We start from the raw sequence: 23,602 nt of genomic DNA, 5'->3' as shown, positions 1-23,602 counted from the left end.
AGTGATCTCGTTCTTGATTCTTAGTCAGTCATCTCTAAGGTAGAAACTAGGGTTCTATCAAGGCTCTGACTTGTTCAACTTCAAGGATCCGCACAACAAAACAACTAAATTAGTGGGTCCCGATTCCTACTACAATTTTAGTAAACCTCGGACAAGATGAGCGGCAAAGATTAGCCCAGTGTCTGATTCTCTGCCATCAGAACAGCCGTTGGATAATAAGTACATAGGAAATCTGGGTGTGACTGAGAAGCACCCAAATATGGGAAAGACTGAAACAGAGAGAGTGAGTGAGACAGCGATAGAATCGTAGATTGGGGTTATCCGTCACGTAGTGATATCACCACTCACTAGCGATGGGGTGTTGTCTCGATTAGGAAGGGAAACCCTCCTCCACCCACTACATACCACCAACTTTTTTTTTTTAATATCTCTGTCTCTGTGTCTCAGACTTGCGCTCAGATATATATATATATATATATATACATATATATATAAAAAGCCCATCTTTTTTAATCTGTTTTTTTTTTTGAGCTTAGAGATGCTCATTTGGGCTCTCAGATTTGCTTGTATTTGAAGAACAGATAACAGAGAAGACAACCCATCTCAGCATGTGAGTTTCTCGTTCTCTCTCCTTTGTGTAAATTGCATTTCATTGGGTTTGTTTACTGGGCATTTTTCTTCAGCAATGTAAGATTAGGAGATCTGTGTGGTTGGTTTGCTTGCTCTTTGTGCCTTGATGGATCCACATGAGTCATTGATATTCAATTGTTTTATAATGCTCTTTTTTTGTTTTTGGTAAAATATGATTGTTCTTCTAATTGAATTTGATTGATTCAGTAGCATTTTCAGTGGTGTAGACTTTGTTATGATGCTTCGATGGATTCCCTACTGTAAAGTTTAAATTTTGGATTAAGCAGTGGTTTGTAAAGAGATCTGCTTGGTGATTTCAACTGTGTTTTTCTACCATTGGATGATTTCTATTAGACTTCAAACCTATTCCTGAAATGTGTTTTTTATAATCTAACAACATCTGTCTCCAATTTTGGCGATTATGGTAATGCCTCAATGCAACCTTGTAAGGCTGCAGTATGAAGTGCGAGGCAACATTTTCAATGGATTTATCAGTTGTTATTTTTCTTCCTTGCATAAAAAACATACGAGCTAGCATATTTTGATTATGGTTCTTAGAGATATGGGGTCTAGCTTGAATTTTAGTTGCTCATTTAGAAGCAATGTCTTGTTGAAATTTTTTATTTTTCCAAGGGCAAAACATATAGGTATATCCTTTCTATCATTTGAGACCTATCTGGATTGTAACATGAACCTAAAAGTTACTATGATTCTGTTGATCAGATATTTCTGCTAAGATGAGAGGAGGGGGTTTGTGGCAACTTGGTCAGTCAATCACCCGACGTGTTGCTCAGGGTGATAAGAAGGCTGTAGCTCGTCGATACTTTGCCTCAGAAGCTGAGCTCAAAAAGACAATTCTCTATGACTTCCATGTCGCCAATGGCGGGAAGATGGTGCCATTCGCTGGATGGGGCATGCCTATTCAGTATAAGGACTCAATCATGGACTCCACTCTAAACTGTAGGCAGAATGGTGGTCTGTTTGATGTCTCCCATATGTGTGGACTGAGCCTCAAGGGGAAGGACTCCATTCCGTTCCTTGAAAAGCTTGTCATTGCTGATGTTGCCGCGCTTGCCCCTGGAACAGGGACACTAACTGTCTTTACAAATGAAAAGGGAGGGGCAATTGATGACTCTGTGATTACCAAGGTTACCGATGATCACTTATACCTGGTGGTGAATGCTGGATGTAGGGATAAAGATCTGGCTCACATTGAGGAGCATATGAAGGCATTCAAGGCTAAAGGGGGAGATGTCTCATGGCACATCCACGATGAGAGATCTCTTCTAGCTCTTCAGGTCATTCCTTTGATTCATCTATTTACTTGTCTTTGCATTGTTGATTCTTATTTTCCTTGCAATAAATCTATCAGATACTTTTATTTTTAGAATATGCAGTTGCCCATTTGCTAGAAGTGATGTCTGTGATTGCAGTGTTGCATATTTGAATAGTTGTGTGATTCAACTGTTTTTTAGTTTGTAATTGTATGATTGTAGTAATGCATGGCAACAGTATGAAAACATCTGTACGAATTTTTCCCTATGATCATTGTCCCACCTCCCACCCAATAACATTCTTCCCTTCCAACATCTGCTTGTATTTGAATTCAATTGGCTGTAACTTCTGGTGAGACACCTGGTTGCAATTTATTTGCTTTATGCTCTTCATTGTTTCTTCTTTTCTCTTACATCAACAACCCAATTTCAAATGAAATTTAAGCTAAGTACAGTAATTAGAAGATTCAGGTTTTGTAGTTCAATTGAAACTTATTTACATTGATTTGCCAAAAATGTTACCAGTTAAAACTGCTGCGGTTATGATAGTGAAGCAAGCTCACTGTTGACACAGTTTGATTTTGCTTCAATTGCTGATTAATATCCCTTATAGTGATATGTGTTAAGAGTTATTGGTTTTCTTGTGCAGGGTCCTCTTGCTGCCCCAACTCTTCAACACTTGACGAAGGAGGATTTGAGCAAGTTATATTTTGGAGAGTTCCAAATTTTGGATATCAATGGGGCAAACTGCTTTCTCACAAGGACTGGGTATGTTTACTTTTTCTCTCTTATTTTCCAAAGTAAGAATTTACCTTGCATGGTGAGGGGGTTTATGTGACTTTGCCAACTGAGTTTTCAGCTGATGACCCTCAGTTTATATCAAAATAGTGCTTTAGTGGGTGCTGTGACATTAGTTAGTCGTTTTTCTTTGCCCATTATCCATATGCATTCACTAAGAAGATGAATGAAGAAAGCTAGTTCTGTTTTGTGGTTTTCTTTGTTGATATCAGAAAAAAAGTATACAGGGATCAGAATGCAATACTTTGCTATTACTGTTTAGTTTACATTTTTTGATTCCTCTTTTCACCAACCTGACATTTGTACTCTCTTATTGGAGTGATTGAGTCATAAAGGATATTTGATTACTCTTCTTTTCACTGATATATTTAGGTACACTGGTGAAGATGGATTTGAAATCTCAGTTCCTTCTGAGCATGCAGTGGATCTGGCCAAAGCAGTCTTGGAGAAATCTGAGGGGAAAGTGAGGCTGACAGGATTGGGTGCTCGTGATAGTCTCCGACTGGAAGCTGGGTTGTGTTTATATGGCAGTGATATGGAGCAACACATAACACCTGTGGAGGCTGGGCTGACATGGGCTATAGGGAAGAGAAGAAGAGCAGAAGGTGGCTTTCTTGGTGCTGAGGTAATACTCAAACAACTTGCAGAAGGTCCTTCAATCAGGCGCGTGGGTTTGATCTCTTCAGGCCCACCTGCTAGAGGCCACAGTGAGATTCAGAATGATAAAGGTGAAAGCATTGGGGAAGTCACAAGTGGAGGATTTAGCCCCTGCCTGAAGAAAAACATAGCTATGGGGTATGTGAAATCTGGATCACACAAGGCCGGAACCAAAGTTAAGATTGTTGTCCGAGGAAAGGCCCACGATGGAGCTGTCACAAAAATGCCTTTTGTTCCAACAAAATACTACAAGCCAACCTAATTCAAGTGTGGTATTTCATCACCGGGATTTTCTAATTGGTTCCCTTCTTTCAACTTTCTTTATAAAACTTGACTGTTGCAGTCAATGCTGATTATTTTCCATTCTCTACTTGCTATGAATCTGGAATGAGATGAAATGTATCATTGGATGTCTTGCATTGATTGTGTTTCACTTTTATGGCATACAATCCTTGAAGCTATCAAAAATATAGAGTTGGCCTTACATGTTAAGGTGCTATATATCAAGGAAGCTTCGTAATCTTTTGTTTGGTGTCGATAGCTCCAGTGTGTGACTAGTTTTCCAACTTTCAACAATATAAAATGGACCAAAGAAAGTTGAATGAACACTACCAGTATTCTTTGTTTAAGTTAGATGAGAACAAATCCAGAAAGTAAAAACAAACAGCAAATTACAGTTTGGTGAGTTATGGATTCATTTTTGCTCACTATGGTGAGTATTATTACCATCATAGATGGGTGACACGTGTTCTATCATTCATGATAATGGACACGTATCATCCTTTCATAATGATAATAATGCTCATCATCACTTTTTTGTGATAAACAAAAATGGACTCGGTGAGTTATAGCTAATTATAGTGAGTTATAGCCAAGGTGTTAAATTTCAAAATTTCGGTGAAATTTCGTCGAAAATTTCGAATTTTTTGGGTGTCGAAATTGAAACCCATATTTGTTAACTTTTCGTGATAATTTCGTCGAAATTATCAAAATTTCGACAAAATTTTCAACGGGTGAAAGAGGGGACAGCGGCAGGGGGAGATCAAGGGAGAAAAAGATGGTTTTGGGAGACGAGGAAGGGGCAGCAGGTGGGAGATCGAGGGAGAAAAAAGGGGCGGCAACAGGGGGAGATTGAGGGAGAAAGAGGCCGGTGGCAGGGGGCGACAGGAGGGAGATGTGGGAGAAAGAGAGGAGGGAGAAAAAGATGAGGGTGAGTTGGTGATGGAGATGCAGAGAGAGAGAGGGACAAATGAATGAGAGAGAGAGAGAGAGAGAGAGAGAGAGAGAGAGAGGCACATAGGATGAAGAAGAAGAAAAAAAAGAACTGGAGAGTGGAGACGCACGGGGAAAAAGAAGGAAAGAAAAGGAAGGAAAAAAAAAAAGGAAAAAAAAAAAAAAGTTTAGGGTTGATTGGAGTTTGGAGCCTTTGAACAATTATAAAGAAAAAAAATGGTTTGGAGTTTCGTTTAGTTGTTTTTAAACCCTAAACCAATAAAATCTAATATATTTCTATATAAAAAAAAAAAAAAAAAAGGAAAATGTTAGCAAAAGGACTATAACTATATCCCTATTTTCAGTTGAGGATCCTGTTTTCACTTTGGTTCAATTAAGGATTATTATTTTTCAAGTGTTTCAATCAAGGATATTCTGTCAACTCCGTCAAAAATTCTGTTAAAATTGATCACGTGACTCGCACGTGACCAATTCATAAGGACGAAAAAGTAATTTCTCCTAAAAAATATTAAAAAATAAAACTAATGAATTAAAAAAAAAAAAACATCAACCGCCACTCCCTGCAACATGCCAACCCGGCCCTCCCCCTTCCCCTACCTAGCCCCGCCCCTCCCCCTCACCACCTAGCCCGACCCTCCCTCTTCCCCCTCCCAGCCCTGCCCCTGCCCCACCACCTAGCTTGGCCCCGTCCAGATCGAAGAGAGAGAAAGTGAGAGAGATAGAGAGAGAGAGAGAGAGAGATAAAGTAAAAGATAGAGGTGTCATAGGGATGAGGCAGGGTCGGGGCTGGGTGCGACGAGGCCAGGGCTGGGTAAGGAGCTTGAAAAGAATGAGTTGGGAAAGGAGAGAGAGATGAGAGAGGGTCGGGCTAGGTGGTGGTGGGAGTGACGAGGCTGGGTAGGGGAAAGGGGAAGGCCAGGTCAGCATGGTGCAAGGGTTGGGTGCGAGAAAGAGAGGAGAGGCAGAGAGAGATCGATGAGAGAGAAATAGAGGAAATGCAGAAAGAGATGAGAGAGAAAGAGGGGCATAAAGAGAGTGAGTTTGAGAGAGAGGAAATGGGCGGGGCTGGGCTGATGGGGAAGAAGGATGGCCAGTGGAAGGGGAGTCGTCGGTGGAGGGGGAGTCACCAGTGATGGAGGGGGAGTCGACGGTGGTGGCTGGGGAGTGAAGGTGGGTTGATGGTGGCGGGGGTGAGGTTGGTGTGGCTGGGTTTCAATTCCCAGCTTTTTTATTTTAATATTTTATAATTATTTTTTAAATGCACAAAAAATACATAAATGCCCTTGTAAACTGGTCACGTGCGAGTCACGTGATCAATTTTAACAGAATTTTTGACGGAGTTAACGGAATACCCTTGATTGAAATACTTGAAAAATAATAGTCCTTAATTGAACCAAAGTGAAAACGGGATCCTCAACTGAAAATAAGGGTATAGTTATAGTCCTTTTGCTAACTTTCCCTAAAAAAATTTTAAAATACCTTAAAGGGCTTAAACCCTAATATCATATACCATATCCTAAACAATATAGAGTATAGATTATAAAATATATATGATTTAGTGTTTAGATTATAAAGTATAAATAATATACTAATTTCATTTATTCATTATACTAATTTTATTTAATAGTATTTGTCTCTAGTGCAAATTATATTCATCTTATATCACATAAAACTTACTATATAATTTGATTTTTTCAATATTTTTTATCAATTTAGTAGATAATATGTTAAATAAACATATAATAAAGTTTCATAAAAATTTTTGTATTTTGATAGTAATATTCGTCGTTTCCGTCTAATTTTTGTTAAAATTTAAAAATCTGTAAAATTTTAGTCGAAATTTCTATTGAAATTTTTTTGAAATACGAAATTTTATTTCTTGACTATAGCTAGTGAGTAATAGCTAATTATGGTAAGTTATATAATTAATTATAGTGTGTCACTGCTGAAAATTGTATACTACCAAAGGTCAACTCGGTAAGCCGAGTAGATATGTCATTTCAAAAACTCTAAAATAATAAAAATGATTATATGAGTAACTCATTAATTGTATGATGTCGATGCTTAAGTCATTTGACTCATTCTTAATTTCCTCATGAAATAGCTCATTAATATTCTGATATTCTCCTTGACTTCATCATTAATTTGTCCAATTGTATAGGTTTTAATAATCATTCACAATGATAAATTTATCATGAACACAACAATGGAGGTGACTGACCACCGGCCTAGTAGCTTCTTACCACATTTGATATTAGCCAAGTAGTGAGAGAGGTTGGAAAAATGAGGTAGGATTATAATAAATTAATGGTTAGAATTGTTCTAATATAATAAAAAAAAAAGTTTTTCTTTATTATTGTGTTTATATGACATAAAACGTATTTAATATTGAAAAATGTATATCTAAAAAATTGAATCTATCCTCTTTTTCTTTTTTATTATAAATTTATCATCATCTAGGAGTTAAAAAATGTCCATGCAATGCCGTGGCTGAATCGTAGAATTTTTACAAACCAACAAGCCATTGACCAAGTTATAATAGGAGAATTACATTGACCACAATGTCTAGGCTGAATTTGAGATTTGACTTGCCCAATTTTGATCGACTCCCAACTCCATGGGGCATGGGCCAAGTCCAACCATCCAATTTAGCACACTGCCTCAAAAAGTCAAAATTTCCAGTTTAATGTCAGCCATCCAATCCAGACCATAATCTTGTACCCTATGATAATTAACTATTCAAATATGCCATAAACAACCTTATTTTTGTACAGATACTAATTCAAAACTCCCTCCTCTCTCAATTAGGACATAAACTTATATCTAAAAAGTCAATAACTTAAATTAGACACATATCCCACTTGTTACTTACAGTTGAGATGGCTTAATAATTTAAATTAGTAAAAAATAAAAATAAATAACTATTACATTTGCTGTCACGCATGACAGCAAATGCTGGAGAAACTAGAAAATTAAACACATTTGTCTTTTGCACAGATTGGAGTGAAAAAAAAGTGAGGATGTTAACATTAATTCTTCTATGTTACATGATTGTACAAAGAACTGATCAATAAATCTAAAAAGAACTAAAAACTCAAAGGACTTTTCCTCAGTTTTTTGTACCCAAAAAAAAAATTGAACTAATCAGAAAAGCTTGCAAGCAAATTCATCTATGGCTGTTCCATTTAAACGAGAAGAAGCTGATTTTGATGCAATCTCTCTAAGCTGAGGCAAGCTTCTTCCCAATTGCAAAGCCACCTTCATCTCAAACAAGTCCCCATTTTCTCTTTTCTCCAAGTCTTTCTCTTCAAGAGTGGCTTCAATGAAATCCTCCATTTTGTTGAAGAAGCCAGCGCAGTTCCTGTACATCTCAAACACCATCCCAACCTGCCCACCATGCTGAAATGCATTGACTGCTCCACCCAATGACCCTGCAGCCACTGCAACAATGGCGGTCCATGACCCATGTCCCACAAAAGCAGAGCCAATGGCTGCAACCCCAGTAAGCAAAGGGCCTGAGATGGCCAAAACCTTGTTAATCTTCAACACCAAGCTACCAAGTCTCTCATAGTCCTCTAAGTCCTTCATCTTCACCACTTCTATAATTTCCCTCATTTCCTCTTCAAGCTCCTCACTCCACCCATTAATCTTTGTTCCCATCTTGGATTTGGGTTTGCTTGGAGTTTGAGTTTGAGTTTGATTTGAAGGCCACCAAACTGCTGGCTCGAATTTTTCGGGGAATTTTTCGAGCATAGCACCCAAAAGGGGAAGTGGGTAAGCTTTGTCGAGTGCCAAGACCTTGTCCATAGTTTCATTCACATCTTTTTGGGTTGGATCTCGGAGAGCAAGCAGGGTCTGGATTTGGGTCTGGAGCTGCTTGAACAATCTTGTGGCATTGCGTTGCTCCTCAGCTAGTTGTGAAGGCTGCATCTTGTTCATCACAAGCAGCATTCCGGAGGCTGCAGTGAATAAGAGAGTGGAGGAAAGTTTCAAGGCCAAAATGGGGGTTCCAGCACCGGCTGCTAAAGAGCCTGCAACTCCAGCCATGACTGAAGCCGTGAGAGTGATCATGTTAATGGAGTTGAGTAGAAGGGCGTTCCAGTTGTCACGCTGCTCGCCGATGTTCTTATGCATCTCAACTCTGTCTGCTACTGCCTCTAAGATTGCATACAGCTGAGTAATAGCTGTAGAAGTAGTACTAGTTGTAGTAGTAGACTGATGCTTATATGAAGCATCATCATGTTGTTTTGGTGGTGCTATTGGGATTGTGTTTGTGATTCCATCCCTCAATTGCAGTCCCTCAAGCACTAGCTTTGTTGCTTTTTTGGGGACTGTGAAGCGGACTCTTGGAAGCTTGGGGACATGGATGGCAGCATTGATTCTCTTTGAAGAACAACATGATGAAGAAGAAGAAGAAGAAGAAGAAGAAGAAGAAGAGAATATGAGACTTGAAGTTTGCAAGGAAGCCATTTGGTTGTGTTCTTAGATGAAAGCAGAGGATGTGAGTCGTTTTGGCTCTTTTGGGTGTGTAGATGCTGTTGTTGTTGTTGTCGTGCTTTGTATTGTTGTAGGAGGAGGAGAGTTTGGAATGATAGTAGAGGGTCCAAATTGGTGTTATTTATAGTGAGGAATTGAAGGCACAACTGAAAATTGAAGGGGTCAGATTTAGAAAACATTGACTGGCTGAAATGCTGAATGGGCAAGACTTGGCCCATTTGCTGACCAACCTGACCCATTCACCCCATTTTTTATTTTCCTGTTTAAAATTTTTCGTCCACTATGCATCAATGCAAGATGTATAGTGATATCTACGTATGCTTGCATACAATTGTAATAATTTATTACTTGCAACTTACAATATTGAAAAGGTCGCATCTTCAGTCTTCACTTGGTTGTTTGGTAGACCGAGTGCTCCAACTACCTATTTTTCAAACATTAATTAGCATTACATTCTAATTTTCTAAATGCGTAGTCTTTCTTATTCTGTTTTTTTTTTTTTTGGTAAAATTCAAACCTCTAACATACACCACGCCCATTCCATTGAATCCATTCCTTATCACTTGTGAATCAATAGTGGAGTGGCTTCTAATATTATAGTTTAGTGCTTCATGCTTTGAGTGCATTATTAAGATTTCTCTTTTTTGTTGTCGGGTGCATTATTACAATTAATTCTGACAATAGTTGTGTACGTGAACTTGATCATTTTGCTAAAAATTTAAAGACTCAATTTATAAGGGCTATCTTTTATCATTTGTCATTTACATATCACAAATTTTGTCAAAGGCCATTTATTCTAGTGAATGACACATAGTCTCTCTTTTATCATAAGATGATCTTAAATTCAAATCATGGACGACAATTGATTAATACAAAAACAAATATGCCACAAATTTTCCTATAATATATAAAAAAAGGGAAAAATTTACAAACATGACACATATTTTGATGGTTGTTTTATTTCAGGATATTAATTTTGATTCATATTAATGAATGACACATACTTTTATTTAGTGTCAATTAAGGACTCTGTTTTATCTCAACTTTGACCCGACATTGGACCTATCAAAACTCCACCAAATCTAGCAAACTTATACTTGGTTTAAAGCTATACATATCCTCTTTACAACCATATAAAGATCACTCAAATCAGACATCTACAACTCCAGATAATTGGCCCAAAAGTAGGGTACCCAAAATTATCCAATCGGACCTTTGGGAAAAAATTTAGAAAATTGGACAGTTTCGAGTACCGTACTTTGGGGCAGATTATCTGGAGTATAGTTGTAAAGAGGAGATGCATATTTTTAAACTCAGTATAATTTTTTTGGATTTGGTGGAGTTTTGATAGGTCTAATGTCGGACCAAAGTTGAGATAAAAACTGAAGAAAACATGGTTCTTAATTGACATAAAATAAAAGTATGTGTCTTTCATTAACACAAAGCAAAATAAATATCCTGAAATGAAACAATCATCAGAGTATATGTTCTGTTTGTAAATTTTTCCCCATAAAAAATTGCTATTTGCTTTCTCATTTTACCATGTCTCTAAATTAATATTTTATCCCCTGCACCCAAGGCTAAAGTTCAAATCTTCTTTCCCCTTGTGGCCTCCCTTGTAGGCTTGTAGCAGAAAAAAAAAATTAATATTTTATCATTTTTAAAAGCACTTACAGCAAAATACATAAAGTTTAGAAAAGACTAGAAATAGCATTGCCCTATATGAACTGCACTTCCACATTACTAACAACAGAAAATGCTGAAGACTTCAAAGTTTAGGGTTGGGGTTCGAGTTTCAATACAATAAAAAGCAACACAAAATACAATAAAAATTAACTAATAAAAGATAACAAAATGCATAAGGTAAAGCACTAATGCCACGAGCGTAGATTTTGACCCCAAAAAAAAAAAAGCAAGCGTAGATTTGGATTAAATTGACTTTCCAATTTGGATTCAAATGACTTTCCAATTTTTCAACTCAAACCTCAAGCCCATTTGTCAACCTTGAAAGAAATAGTCTTGTTAAGTTATCACAAAAAAAAGGGCTTTCAACTAAAAAGATCCTATTCCATACTTAATTTATTGAAAAACCAATATACGTAGAATTTTAACTCTTAAGAACGAAAAAATGGGCCGAGCGCTCTGTACTACAATAATATTTTTTGCAATGCAGTTACACTTCTATATCTCTTAAAAAACTTCAAAATTGTAAATCTTAGATTTTTAACCTTATGAATCCTTTAAAACATACTAAATCATATCTAAACGCACTCAAATAAGACCCAACTACCAACAAAAATTATCAACCAACATGTAGAAAATAGGAAAAAAAAAATGTTTGCACTATAATAATACTTGAAACTGTTACGGCACTACAGTAACTAACCACTCGTCTTTCCTAGCTGATCGCTAAGCACTAGTACGATAAAAATACGGATGGGCACCCGTGTACGTGTTTTTATGTGTCAAAAAAAAATATATATATATGTATATATGGAAAAAAATCTATGACATTCTATTTTTGACACAAGTTTTCAATAAGACTCACTCCATATAAGAGTTTAACAATCCGAACTGTCTATTTTGTAAGTCTCAATTAAAAAATTATCCTTATAAAAAATTAGGTAAATCGAAAATTATTTACCTATAAAGATTAAATGGTTAACATTTCAAGTGTTTATTTTGTTGAACACTTAATCTTTGTAGGAAAATGATTTCCGATTTATTTAATTTTTGTAAGAATAATCTTTTAATAGGGACCTAAAAGATAAATAATTTGGATCGATAAAATCTTATTTAGAATAAACTCTATTAAAAATTTGTGTTAAAATTTATATAAGAAATAGAATGCAATGAATCCGCCCCTTATATATATTTATATGCTCGCTTTCAAGTCTTCTTAAAAGTTTTTGGGGGCTTTTGAGTAGTTTTCTTATAACAAATGGTCTTGTTGGTAAAACCGTAAACAAGAATATGCGAATTGTTACACATTAAAATAACACAAAGATACTCTATTACTCTCTCCTAATTATTGGTGAATCCGCTCCGGCACTTCCACAAGAGCAACGCTGGACTCAAGAGCGCCAAGACTGTCAGACCGTCTGAGTTTCATGGTCCTTTTTGGACCAAGATATTTCTCTAACAGTTAACTTAAAAGAACTAGAAGAGAGTCATATCGATCATATAGCTCAGAACTGAAAAGCGAAAACAGTCTCTTTCAACAATTGGAAGCCACTTCGTAACAAAGAAATTGAAGCATGGGGTCGATAGCAAAGAAGGGGTTTCAGCAGTATTTGATTCAGCTGCAGCAGCATCCACTGAGAACTAAGGTCAAACCCCATCTCTCTTTCATTCTCACTTTGTAATGGGTTACCTTGATTTGTTCCTGTTTTCCATTTAAAACCCTGTTTAGATGACGCTGAGGAACTTAAGGAAAGCCAAAAAGAATGAATTTTCTTATATTTCTAGGACTAGTTTCTTATCTGGGGTTTTCAAAGATTTTGTATTTTCAGCTCAATTATGACTAGTACTTTTGTTTGGCTCAATTGAAAAGAGGCTGATGTAGTTTTTCTGAAGTCCTAGCCATGAAGTACTCTCAGATTAATTTTTTCATTTAGTCAAGAAGATGAATGACTCTGTAACATGTCGTTAATTGGGGATTTTGGTGATACTGTTTTTCGTACAGGCAATAACTGCGGGGGTTTTGTCAGCAATCAGTGACATAGTGTCTCAGAAGCTCACTGGCATACAGAAACTTCAAATAAGACGGCTTCTTCTCAAAGTGGTATAGTCCTTTTCTCTCCCCATTGTATTGTGGTTCATTGGTTTGCCAATTTCACAAAAGATTTGTATATATGATTTGTGTATGTGTGTGTGTGCAACTGTGTTTTCCTTTATTCTGTATAATTGGATAGTGAGCAGTTACGCTAAATTAATGGCAAGATCCCAACCTTAGCTTAGTGATGCTCCTTCTGTTTGATCATTGTGACGTTAAATTTGACTTTCATTCAGAGAAAAACAATTAGTAAAGGAACTCGAGATTATGGTTGGGTACTAGTATTATCATGGCAGACACACATTGCATTTGCCTAAACTCATTGTTTGACCTTATTTAGAATTATGTTCTTGTTAAATTTGGACTGGAAACCCCACAAAATGCATGTGCAAAAGAGTCTTTGAAAAGTAGAAGTTTTCCTTTTACTTTGTGAACCTAAGTTTTGACAAACTAATTTCATCAGCGCTACAAGGCTACAATATCTATTGGTACCATAATCTGTAAAAAGGAGGGACCTTTTCTTTTCTCCGCATTCTTTGTTGTTATTCTGTAACTCGTTTTGACTGCCTTAAAATGTAACTACATTGTATGTATCTGTCGAGTAAAAAAGTTTCATACTAACTTTTAATGTGTAAAGTACTGAATGAGCATGGTTAGGATGGGGTGCATTTCGCTTGGGAGGATGCCTATAACGTCAGCCTGCATATCACACACCTGACCTGGGTCTATAGATTAAGGCATACTGTCCAGAGAAATGAATATCACTAAACCTTTCTGCAAACTAGTATAGCAAACAGAAAATATGCCACTAAAATGAGAAAATGCAAAATATGCAGCATGGTTGTTGGGGATAATGGTTAGATCTCATTATGCAGTCATAATTACAAATATTATTGGGTGAAATCTACTTCTTGTTATCTAAAATTTCTGAAAAGATTGTGTAAGAAGTTTGGTTGGATGGATACGTACTACCGCTTTAGGACTGTATTTGCTTTGCCGTAAAATTATTAATGTGCCAAGGGAAAGAACTAAGAATTGCTATAGGCACACATGGCAATTGCTAATATGTCGAATGTACATGACTATTGTTACATATGTGTCTTCCATTATAACCTTGCATTGCTGAATTCAGCTTTTAGGAGCTGTTTATCTTGGACCATTTGGGCATTTCCTGCATTTAATGCTGGATAAGATTTTCAAGGGGAAGAAGGATTCGAAAACGGTAGCCAAGAAGGTAGGCTACACTCTACATGCTTTCATACTCTGGTTTGTTGTTGAGAAAGGCATTCTAATGAAGTGAAAAGTGACAAGAAAAAGAATGTATTGGTCATTCTAAAATTGCAAATGAAATTATTTCAGGTGCTTGTGGAACAGTTGACAGCTTCTCCTTGGAATAACTTGCTTTTCATGATTTACTATGGGTTGGTTGTGGAGGGTAAGTATATGTCAACAACTGTGATCTTCAATTTTTTATGTTTGAAATGTTGGCATGTGAGAAATACAGTATGAATGCAGTAGTTCCTAGCAGCCCTTAGATATGATTTAAGATCTAAGCATTGTATTATTTGTATATGAGATTATAATATTATGATAAAGTCAAACAACTCTTAATTTTCAAAGAAAGTCAGCCTGGAAGAGGATGTCAGCATGTGGGCTAGATATGAACATTTAGTGTAACAGATGATGTGCACTTTGCTGCTTATTGTCTAACGAAGATGTGAAATGCAGGAAGACCGTGGATGCATGTGAAAAATAAAATTAAGAAGGACTACCCGTCGGTGCAATACACATCGTGGACGGTACAATGCTATCCTGATTTTGATTTATGTTAAAACATTATAAGAAAACAGAAATCATTTCATAATCTTAGAATTTGGACTGATGAAAATGCAGTTCTGGCCTGTTCTGGGATGGATAAATCACCAGTATGTGCCGCTCCATCTCCGTGTCGTCTTCCACAGCCTGGTTGCTTTTGGCTGGTATAAACTATAAAACTTAAATCTCCTTTTTGCTCTATAATATGCATGTAGGTCATGCTTGGTATTCTTTTCCCCATTCATTACCAAACCGGCTGGTCTTTGTGCTTTTTCTTTTGTAACCTTCCCCCTTTTTTTTTTCAGGGGAATATTCCTAAATTTACAGGCAAGATCTGTGGCATTACCAAAGGCTAAGTGAACCGACGAAATTTGTCATCAGTCTCAGATAATTTGTGCTCCCTACGAGTTACTTCTAGCCAGCTAGTTTGCTCACAGATGGTCTCTCCTTGAGCAATAAGTCCTGGATCCCGTTTTCATGTATGCTGGATCTTGCTAAAAATATTCTAAATGACTAAATGTTTAATGGTGACCCCTGGTCCATTATTTAGCTTGTCATTATATTTATCCATTTATTGTGTCAACTGTTCTAAAATTCTTGCATCTTTGTTTATGTATTTTTGACTAAACAAGTGTGAATTGATCATATGCTACAATGCACTTAATTATTGCAATCAAAGAGATACCTGTGACGCTACGAAATTAAGCAGTATATTATTATTGCTTGCACACATGCATATAAATGCGACAGCTCAAAGCACAAAGCAGGGGACGTGTAATAAAATCAAAAAGCATTTGCTTGTTTTGCAAATAAGCCATGGCCCAGAACGACTCAGTCTCTCGGAGATGGCCTCTGAATAATCATTCTATCACGTTGGATCTCACCTTGAATTGAGGGTTGAATATGGAAATTACACGAAAAATTATTACTAAATCTAGGTGTGTTCAGCATGTGGAAGAATAGAAAATGAGCTTTTGTTCAAAACAAAGGTGTATTACCTAAAATGAATTTTGGGATGGCTTACCATTATTGACAATCCATGTAAAGAATACACATTGTGTGCATGCCAAAGTCAATGTATGTAATGCAGGGTTTTGAAGGATTTTACTAATAACAAATGAGACTACTAAAAAAATTTAGGCATTCATCCCAAAACTCTTATAATACACTATAAGGTTATAATTTTTCAATGTGAGATAACACTCCACATTCTCATAACTGTAGGATTTTTTAACTATATACTGAATATCATTCATTATGAACTCTTTTGACTATCTGGGTTTGATGCATTTGGAGATAATGTAGACTTTGGCAATTTGCAAATAAAGATGAAACCACTATGCTAAAAAACACATCATCTTTGCACAATGGTTGCATATTAAGCACCCACATCACTAAATCTATTTTAATTCTGCCCATATGAGGAGTAGTTGAACCACGTTACCACACACACCACCTTCACATCAGAGGTTGAGGAGTGATGCCACAGTGCCACTAGGCTACATGGCCATTGGAAAAATTTGAGAAAGACAATAAGAAAATGTAATCGTACAGTTTACGACAAATATTGGATTAGAATGAAGATTTGTTGGGATTTTTTCGGAGTTAAAATAAAACCCAAATATTCATTGAACAGAATAAATTAGCTTTTTTAATTATTTATTACGAGTATCATCACAATCACGTGCATGGTTGGACAAAATCATAAAGATAAACTTAATTAATCTAAAAACTAGGGGTGGGCATTAGGACCGAAAATACCGAAACCATCCCATTCCGTGTCATTCCGTATCATTTGGTCCCATCCCGTTTTTTTTTTTTCAATCCCGTACCGATCCCGTCCCGTACCGATCTTAAACGGGATGGGATCGGTCCTGAAGGTTCAATACCGGGATGATCCCGTCCCGTACCGAACAATTAAAAATTTAATTATTTAATAATTTAATGGGCCCAAATAGGCAAATATCACTAAACCCATTTTATTTTTTAACTTTTAGTTTGGGATGTAATAAGTCATAAGACTTAATTATGTTTTTTAGTTTGGATTTGGTAAATAAGCCATGAGGCTTAATTGTGATTTACTGATTTATGAGTTTATGTTTGAACTTTGAAACTTTGAATATTTGAATTGTTGAAGTTTATGTTGTATTGTTGTTTTTTTTGAATTGTTGAATAATTGGTTGAATTGTTGAAGTCTTGAAGATGAATTTTCAATTTTGAATAAAAACAGTTTATTACTTGAATTCTTGTTTTGTTTGTATAGTTGAATAAAAATAGGTTATGTTTATTGTTTACAGGTTATTATTTGAAGATGAATTTTGAATAAAAATTGAATAATTAATTTTTTATTATTTTTTTGTTTGGGATCGGGATGGTACCGAACCCGTACCGAATCACTTTGGTACGGGACGAGATGGTACCATAATCCCAAACCTCCATCCCATCCCGTACCGATCCCGAACTCAAATCATGAGATGGGAATGAGATGAGGTAAGTCCCATCCCCCTCCATCCCGTGCCCACCCCTACTAAAAACATTTGAAAACCAAAATGGAATCTCAATGCATTCTTGTTCTCGTTACAAATTACAAATTTACAACACACTTTTCTCCTTTTCTTGAATTAATTCGTACGCACAGTTGGGAGGTACATTAATACATCTAATACTTGGATTAAATTAAATAACACAACCTGTTATAGGCTTTTTCAATGCTCTCAATTTTTTGTCCTGACGTCATTGGATAAAATTAAATAAGACAATTAGACAAGTCATTTTTTGTCCTGACGTCATTGGCTTTTTCATTGCTCTCCATTCGTTATAGGCTTATAGCAGTTGAAAGTCAATTTATGAAGCCCAATAGGTTACTTGCCCAAGCAACCAAACTGACCATTCTCAAACCCCCAATGTGAGAATTGGTCTAATAACTAATAAGTAGAGAATATTCAAACTATCAACAATAGAATAATAGACTAATAGAATGTAAAACTCTCAGTCTATGATTAAAAAAAAAAAAAAAGCTTTTTTACTCAACTATCACCTGAAATATAAAAGGTGTATTCCCGTGCCATCCAAATTTTTTTTCTTACCAATTTATCATCTAAAGTTATTAATATATACCAATGTAGCACCTACCATCCATATTTTTGTTAAATCATCAACTTTTTTCTCAAACTTTATAGTTTGCTCTTAAATAAAATTAAATATTACTTTTTAAAAATTCGTTAAAAATAGCTCGGGTCTCGAAAAAAATCACCGAAAAATCATACGGACTCGTCTCAGTGAGTATTAATTATCTAAGGGGTCAAAATATTATTTTTGACTTCCAAACTATTTTTGAAAATTACAACTTCTTTAAATAAATTATTAAAATATCATAAATTTCAAATAAAATTTAAAAAATTTACAGGGTCTCACATCAGGGATGAGGGTGGATTGGCTAGATTTGTTTTTTTTTTTTTTTTTAGTTTAAGAGTTTTATTTGGATTTTTTTTTTAAGATATTCTATAACATGAATTGATAATAGTACCCTTTAAGTTAACAAAAAAATTGATAGAAATGGATGGCAGGTGCCACATTGGCACATATTGATAACTTCAAGTGGTAAATTGACAAGAAAAAAAGTTTGGGTGGTAACAAAAAAAAAATGTAAAGAGTTATTATGGTATAAAATGTTTTGGGACTTTTTCACTCACTCATTCATACTGTTGGATTGAATACTATAATTTATTCTATGCTACGCCTCCCACTTGAAAGAATTTTATAAATCCCATGCTAAGTGCCCTTTCTCTTTGACTACATTCTCCTATAAGCCTAAAGCCAATCCACAATTCCCAAATACAACACCATCATCTATCTAACACACAATCCATACCCATAAAGAGGATATTAGCTTGCCAAAGAAAATATGGCAACCTTTCAAGCTTCAACCACATTTTGTTTGATGGGTTTGTCTGATCAAATGCGTTTTCATAAAGGAGTCATTACAGCCACCACCAATAATGCCCCAAAAGTCCTGGTGACTCCACTTTCTCTTCCCAAGCCCCCAACAAGAAGTTTGGCTGTGGACTTGGACAGGACAAGCAATGGTTTCACAACTTCAAACACTACCCAAAATGACAAGGAATATCATTCTAACTCTGCTATCAACACCAATGGCGCCAATTTCACAAAACATAGTGCAAATCTTTCTGATGATACAGTGGTTATTTCTGAGCTATATGCAATCATGGAGGCTGTTGCAGACAGAGTGGAGATGCATAAGAACATTGGAGCACAGCGTGACAATTGGAACCACCTCCTTTTGATGTCCATCAATGCAATCACTCTCACTGCTGCAACCATGGCAGCAATTGCAGGCAGCACTAGTAGTGATGGAGGAGCACCCCTTGTGGCACTCAAGCTCTCTTCCACTATACTCTATGTAGCAGCCACTGGAATGTTGGTGGTGATGAACAAGATCCAACCATCCCAACTCGCTGAAGAGCAAAGAAACGCTGCTAGATTGTTCAAGCAGCTTCATGTCCAGATTCAAACAGCACTATCTCTTGGCAGTGGGAGTAGTACTATAATGGATGTGAATGAAGCAATAGAGAAGGTTTTGGCATTGGACAGAGCATACCCACTTCCTTTACTAGGTGAAATGCTTGACAAATTTCCCAAAACTGTGAAGCCTGCAATATGGTGGCCAAAACAAAATCGAAGAAGAGTGCTTCATGGGGTTGAAGGAAGATTAGTAGATGGAAATGGTTGGAGTGAGAAACTGGAAGAGGAAATGAGAGAGATTGTTGAGGTTTTGAAGAGCAAGGATGTGCCAGAGTACTTGAGGTTGACTGAGAAAGCCTTGAAAATTAACAGAGTGTTGGCCATTTCTGGCCCTCTATTAACTGGCCTTGCAGCCCTGGGGTCTGCTTTTGTGGGTACTTCTAGTGCTCTTGGGGCATGGGGTGTGATGGTAGGAGTCATTGGTGGAGCTTTGGCGAGTGTGGTGAACACAATGGAGCATGGTGGTCAAGTTGGGATGGTGGTTGAAATGTATAGAAACAATGCTGGTTTCTTTAGGCTCATGCAAGAGACTATAGAGTCAAATGTGAAAGAGAAACAAGTTGAGAGAAGAGAGAATGGGCAAGTGTTTGAAATGAAGGTGGCTTTGCAGCTGGGAAGGAGCCTATCAGAACTCAAATTTGGTGAGGCCTCTGATCAAAAGTTTGCAAGCAAGCTATTCTAGTCTTGTGTACACATGTTTAGTTCACTTCAAAATTTGGTTAGTTTTGTGATGTAATTTGTATATTGATGTAACATTAACTTTTTCACAAACATCATCACCATGTCTCACTCCATGAACAATCAAACCAAGTGGTCTGGATATTGATAGAATCATAGACGATACAAATAACAGAGCCCAGATTCCATCAAAGGTTTTCAAACTTCAAAGCCCATGACCAACCAAGATTTGACCCGTTTCCCAAATGGTAGGCCCAATCCAGCTCCATTGTGAACAATATATCCTTGTGGGACAAAAGATGGGCAATATAGAACCAGCTATGTTGACTACATCATAAATATAGAGTCTTAATGTATACTACTTGTCACACCCTCTAAAGGCCAAAAGCCTTTATGCTTTTTTGCTTGCCGACTGCCTTTGATGATGGATCTGGGTTATCCACACCAACTAATTAAACCTGTGAAAAGTGATACAGTAATCCTCACCAAAAATGGAAAAGTAATTACTAATTAAGCAAATATCATATTCTTATTAAAAAAAAAAAAGAAGAAGAAGAAGAAGAAGAGGAGAGATCTAAACCTGCATCTATTATCTATATGGTTATACCTAACGTGATCTACATGATGACTCCAACTGGGGACTTAATATAAGATATATAGCATACCCTTTTAATATTTTATCCTTATTTATGATAAGAATTACTCTAGGACCAGTTTTTTTTCTTCATTAATTCCGCAGAATCCGTACAGTCCATCCTTGAATAACAAACTTACAGGCCACATTACATCCGCTTTCTTTCCAAGCTTTTAACTTTCACACACATATACTCTGTTTAGTGTTTACCCACTAAAAATCTAAGAAAGATGATTCAGCTACTGTTCATAGTGATATTCTCAGAGATGGGTCTGATACTGGCGTTTTTGTTCAAGACCCCCCTGAGGAAGCTGGTGATAATGGGTCTGGATCAGATCAAGCGCGGCCGTGGACCCATTGTGGTCAAGTCCGTGGCGGGAACGGTCTTTGTGGTCATGATGACCAGCCTCTTCAACATGATGATGATCAAGAAGAATCAGATCGGCAATGCTGCCATTGTTACTCCCACCGATCAGGTTCTCGTGACCAATCACCTTCTTGAAGCCACTCTCATGGGTACTTTTCTTTTTCTTTTCTTTTTTTCAAATTTTTTTGTGGGTCAATTACTCAAACTTAATGATATGTGAGTAGTTCTTGTTTTTGTTTTTAGTGTGGATTTCTTTAATGTGCTTTAGTTTGATTGATATTTTCTGTTTAATGAGATTTGATTGAATTGTGCTTGCTTTGATGGCTTTGGGAATGAAATGGTGGATGATAAAGATTGTAACTTTGTGCCTTCCTATATTCAAAAAATGTTTCATTAATAAAAATGCAAACTTGTAAGTGAAACAAGCTATGTTCTCTGGATCTTGTTAAAGTTGTTTCTGAAAACCCTTTTTTTTTTTTTTTTTTGCTTCGCTAGAAATCTGATTCTGAGCATACTGTGTTGGTGGTCTGATTGTAAGTTTACTGGTTTCAAATTTATTATACTCTGGGGCTGCCCCAAATCATATATGCACACAGAGTTAGATCAAACAGAGAGTTTCATATTGTGCATTCTGTTGACTTTTGTGTCAATCATGACTTCATGAGTAATGAGCTTAATTACCACCATAAAGCCATTTAGAGCAAGAAAATAGAACTCTCTTTTGTTCTTAATTGAGTTGGAGGATTAAATATTAAATTAATTTGTTAAAGAAAGGGAAAGAGTTTAAGGGTAATATAGGTCATTCTATCTATTGATAATGTATACATCAATGTGATAACACATCAGCTCCATCATTTGTATAGGTTGTATCAAGCATAGAAGTATTCTATCTGCTGCTAGAGTCTTGCATTTCTTATCTTTGTTAAATGCATTTCTCAGTTTTCATTATGCCATCTCTATCAGTAGTATGGTCAGTTATTAAATACAACCAGTTTAAAACAAATAGAGCATATGTGATCTTCATGTACTTTTAAACATAACTAATGTTTCTTGATTTTTGCCGTCTCTATCAGTAGTTTTTGTTTGCTGACCGTAAAAGATAATCACCTGGCTGGCTGTGCCTTCATAACGCGTGTTGTGGGTTGCAATGTGGTCATACTTTTATCATTGTTGTTTGTTCAGCAGTGGTTCATATCAGTGAAGAGTTTCATGTTTCATGATTTATTCTTGTTAGCCATGAACCCATTTGAGTTGCCATACTTGCAGGTTTCTCCCTATTCCTTGGTCTTATGATAGACAGGCTACACCACTATATTAGAGAGCTTCGTATACGAAGAAAGGGCATGGAAGCCATTAAGAAACAGACCCGAGAATCTGAGGTTGGGAAGGCTGGCGGTGTGGATGAGATCAAAGCCTTGGAGAATGAGATGGCTACATCGCGCACAAGACTCAAACATCTAGAATCTGAACTTGATTCAAAGACAAAAGACGTTCATGCTGCAGAAGCCAATGTTGTTGCACTAAGAAAACAATCCGAAGGCTTCCTTCTTGAGTATGATCGTTTACTTGAAGAAAACCAAAATTTAAAGAACCAATTGCAGTCAGTGGACTGGAAATTGTCACGTTCAGGTAGCAAGAAAGATTCATAAAGGATTGCCCCATTTTTTTTATATATTATTATTTTTTCAGTTTTATTTCTCATTGTAGTTGTTTGAGAGTTCCAAGATGGATTTATATATTACATTTCGGCTGTCATATATGCTGTTAGTGTGGAGAAAATGGGATGGAAAAAAGAAGGGAAAAAAGAAGAAAAAGAGGAAATAGGCTCTATCGCCACTTGGTCTGATTAATTTAACTATAAGTTGAGTGTTGAAGTAGAATGGATCAATTTTTTGTCTGTAAAATTGTGATACATTTTGAGGCAATAAATTAATAATAGTGAATTTTTAGTAGATTGTCGATATATATTCTTGGCTATTTATATTTTCTTGTAAGTTATGTAATACAATTTGTACAGAAATACCAATAAATGTTGTTTGGTGACTAGTGATGTTGGATGGATTGTGTGGATTGCATTATTGTTTGGTTAGTAGCAGTATCCATGAAAAATGCAGAAGTAAAGAGAAGCTAGAACAAGGCCCAGGCCCAGAATACCTTACTACACACTAACGGCCCCAAGCCTCAAGAAACGCACAAGATTCCTCAAACAGAGCACTACTCACCAGATGATCAACCCAAATCCAGCAAGCTCCATTACTTTCGAGGGACCTTCCATCTTAGAGTTTTCCTTTGGTTTTAACTACTACGTCTCTATTTCCTTTACCTAAAAGAAAAAGAAGATGAAAACTTAATAATGAGTATTTGTAGATTTTGGTTTTTGATCTTCATATTACTCCTTTCTATCGTCAGTCTCCTTAACCCTTTTTATCCTCCTTGGAACTTCTAGTACAGCCTAAACCCATTAGGATTAGGAATTATAATTCAATTAGGAACCAACTACACTAGGGTTTTTCAATAGATTAGTTTATATAACAAGCCATCAGCTTCTTCATTGTTGATTGCCTACACCATCCTTTGACAAAAAAACTTTTACACACACACACAATATTGATAATGAGTCAGGTACTGTTCTCGGTGGTTTTCGCATTGGATGTGGCACTGGCGATTTTGTTCGATACTCCCTTGAGGAAGGTGGTGACAAA

At 36.4% G+C, this 23,602-nt stretch overlaps 3 protein-coding genes and 2 pseudogenes across 3 annotated transcripts; 4 read left to right on the top strand and 1 right to left on the bottom strand.

Moving 5' to 3' along the window:
* Window positions 1-450: 450 nt before the first annotated feature.
* LOC147298533 (Glycine cleavage T-protein family) lies at window positions 451-3,778 on the top strand. Its single transcript, XM_086248327.1, has 4 exons — window positions 451-610; window positions 1,354-1,928; window positions 2,554-2,672; window positions 3,075-3,778. The coding sequence occupies exons 2-4, from the start codon at window positions 1,368-1,370 to the stop codon at window positions 3,619-3,621; spliced, it is 1,227 nt and encodes a 408-aa protein (XP_086104453.1). The 5' UTR covers window positions 451-610; window positions 1,354-1,367; the 3' UTR covers window positions 3,622-3,778.
* A 3,848-nt stretch (window positions 3,779-7,626) lies between these two features.
* On the bottom strand, window positions 7,627-9,140 carry LOC147298532 (putative F-box protein At4g22030 pseudogene; annotated as a pseudogene).
* A 2,970-nt stretch (window positions 9,141-12,110) lies between these two features.
* Window positions 12,111-15,390, top strand: LOC147298531 (peroxisomal membrane protein PMP22-like). Its single transcript, XM_086251451.1, has 7 exons — window positions 12,111-12,418; window positions 12,775-12,873; window positions 13,997-14,098; window positions 14,224-14,299; window positions 14,593-14,663; window positions 14,758-14,843; window positions 14,985-15,390. The coding sequence occupies exons 1-7, from the start codon at window positions 12,347-12,349 to the stop codon at window positions 15,037-15,039; spliced, it is 561 nt and encodes a 186-aa protein (XP_086107577.1). The 5' UTR covers window positions 12,111-12,346; the 3' UTR covers window positions 15,040-15,390.
* Window positions 15,391-18,583: 3,193 nt separating this feature from the next.
* Window positions 18,584-19,903, top strand: LOC147298530 (putative F-box protein At4g22030 pseudogene; annotated as a pseudogene).
* Window positions 19,904-20,477: 574 nt separating this feature from the next.
* On the top strand, window positions 20,478-22,863 carry LOC147298529 (B-cell receptor-associated protein 31-like protein). The gene is made up of 2 exons (XM_086250253.1): window positions 20,478-21,049; window positions 22,167-22,863. The coding sequence occupies exons 1-2, from the start codon at window positions 20,764-20,766 to the stop codon at window positions 22,547-22,549; spliced, it is 669 nt and encodes a 222-aa protein (XP_086106379.1). The 5' UTR covers window positions 20,478-20,763; the 3' UTR covers window positions 22,550-22,863.
* The last annotated feature ends 739 nt before the right edge of the window (window positions 22,864-23,602 follow it).

The sequence above is a fragment of the Dryas octopetala genome, chromosome 1, assembly GCF_963921425.1.
Source record: "Dryas octopetala chromosome 1, drDryOcto1.1, whole genome shotgun sequence".
NCBI lineage: Eukaryota > Viridiplantae > Streptophyta > Magnoliopsida > Rosales > Rosaceae > Dryas > Dryas octopetala.
This window is presented reverse-complemented; position numbering and strand designations above follow the sequence as displayed.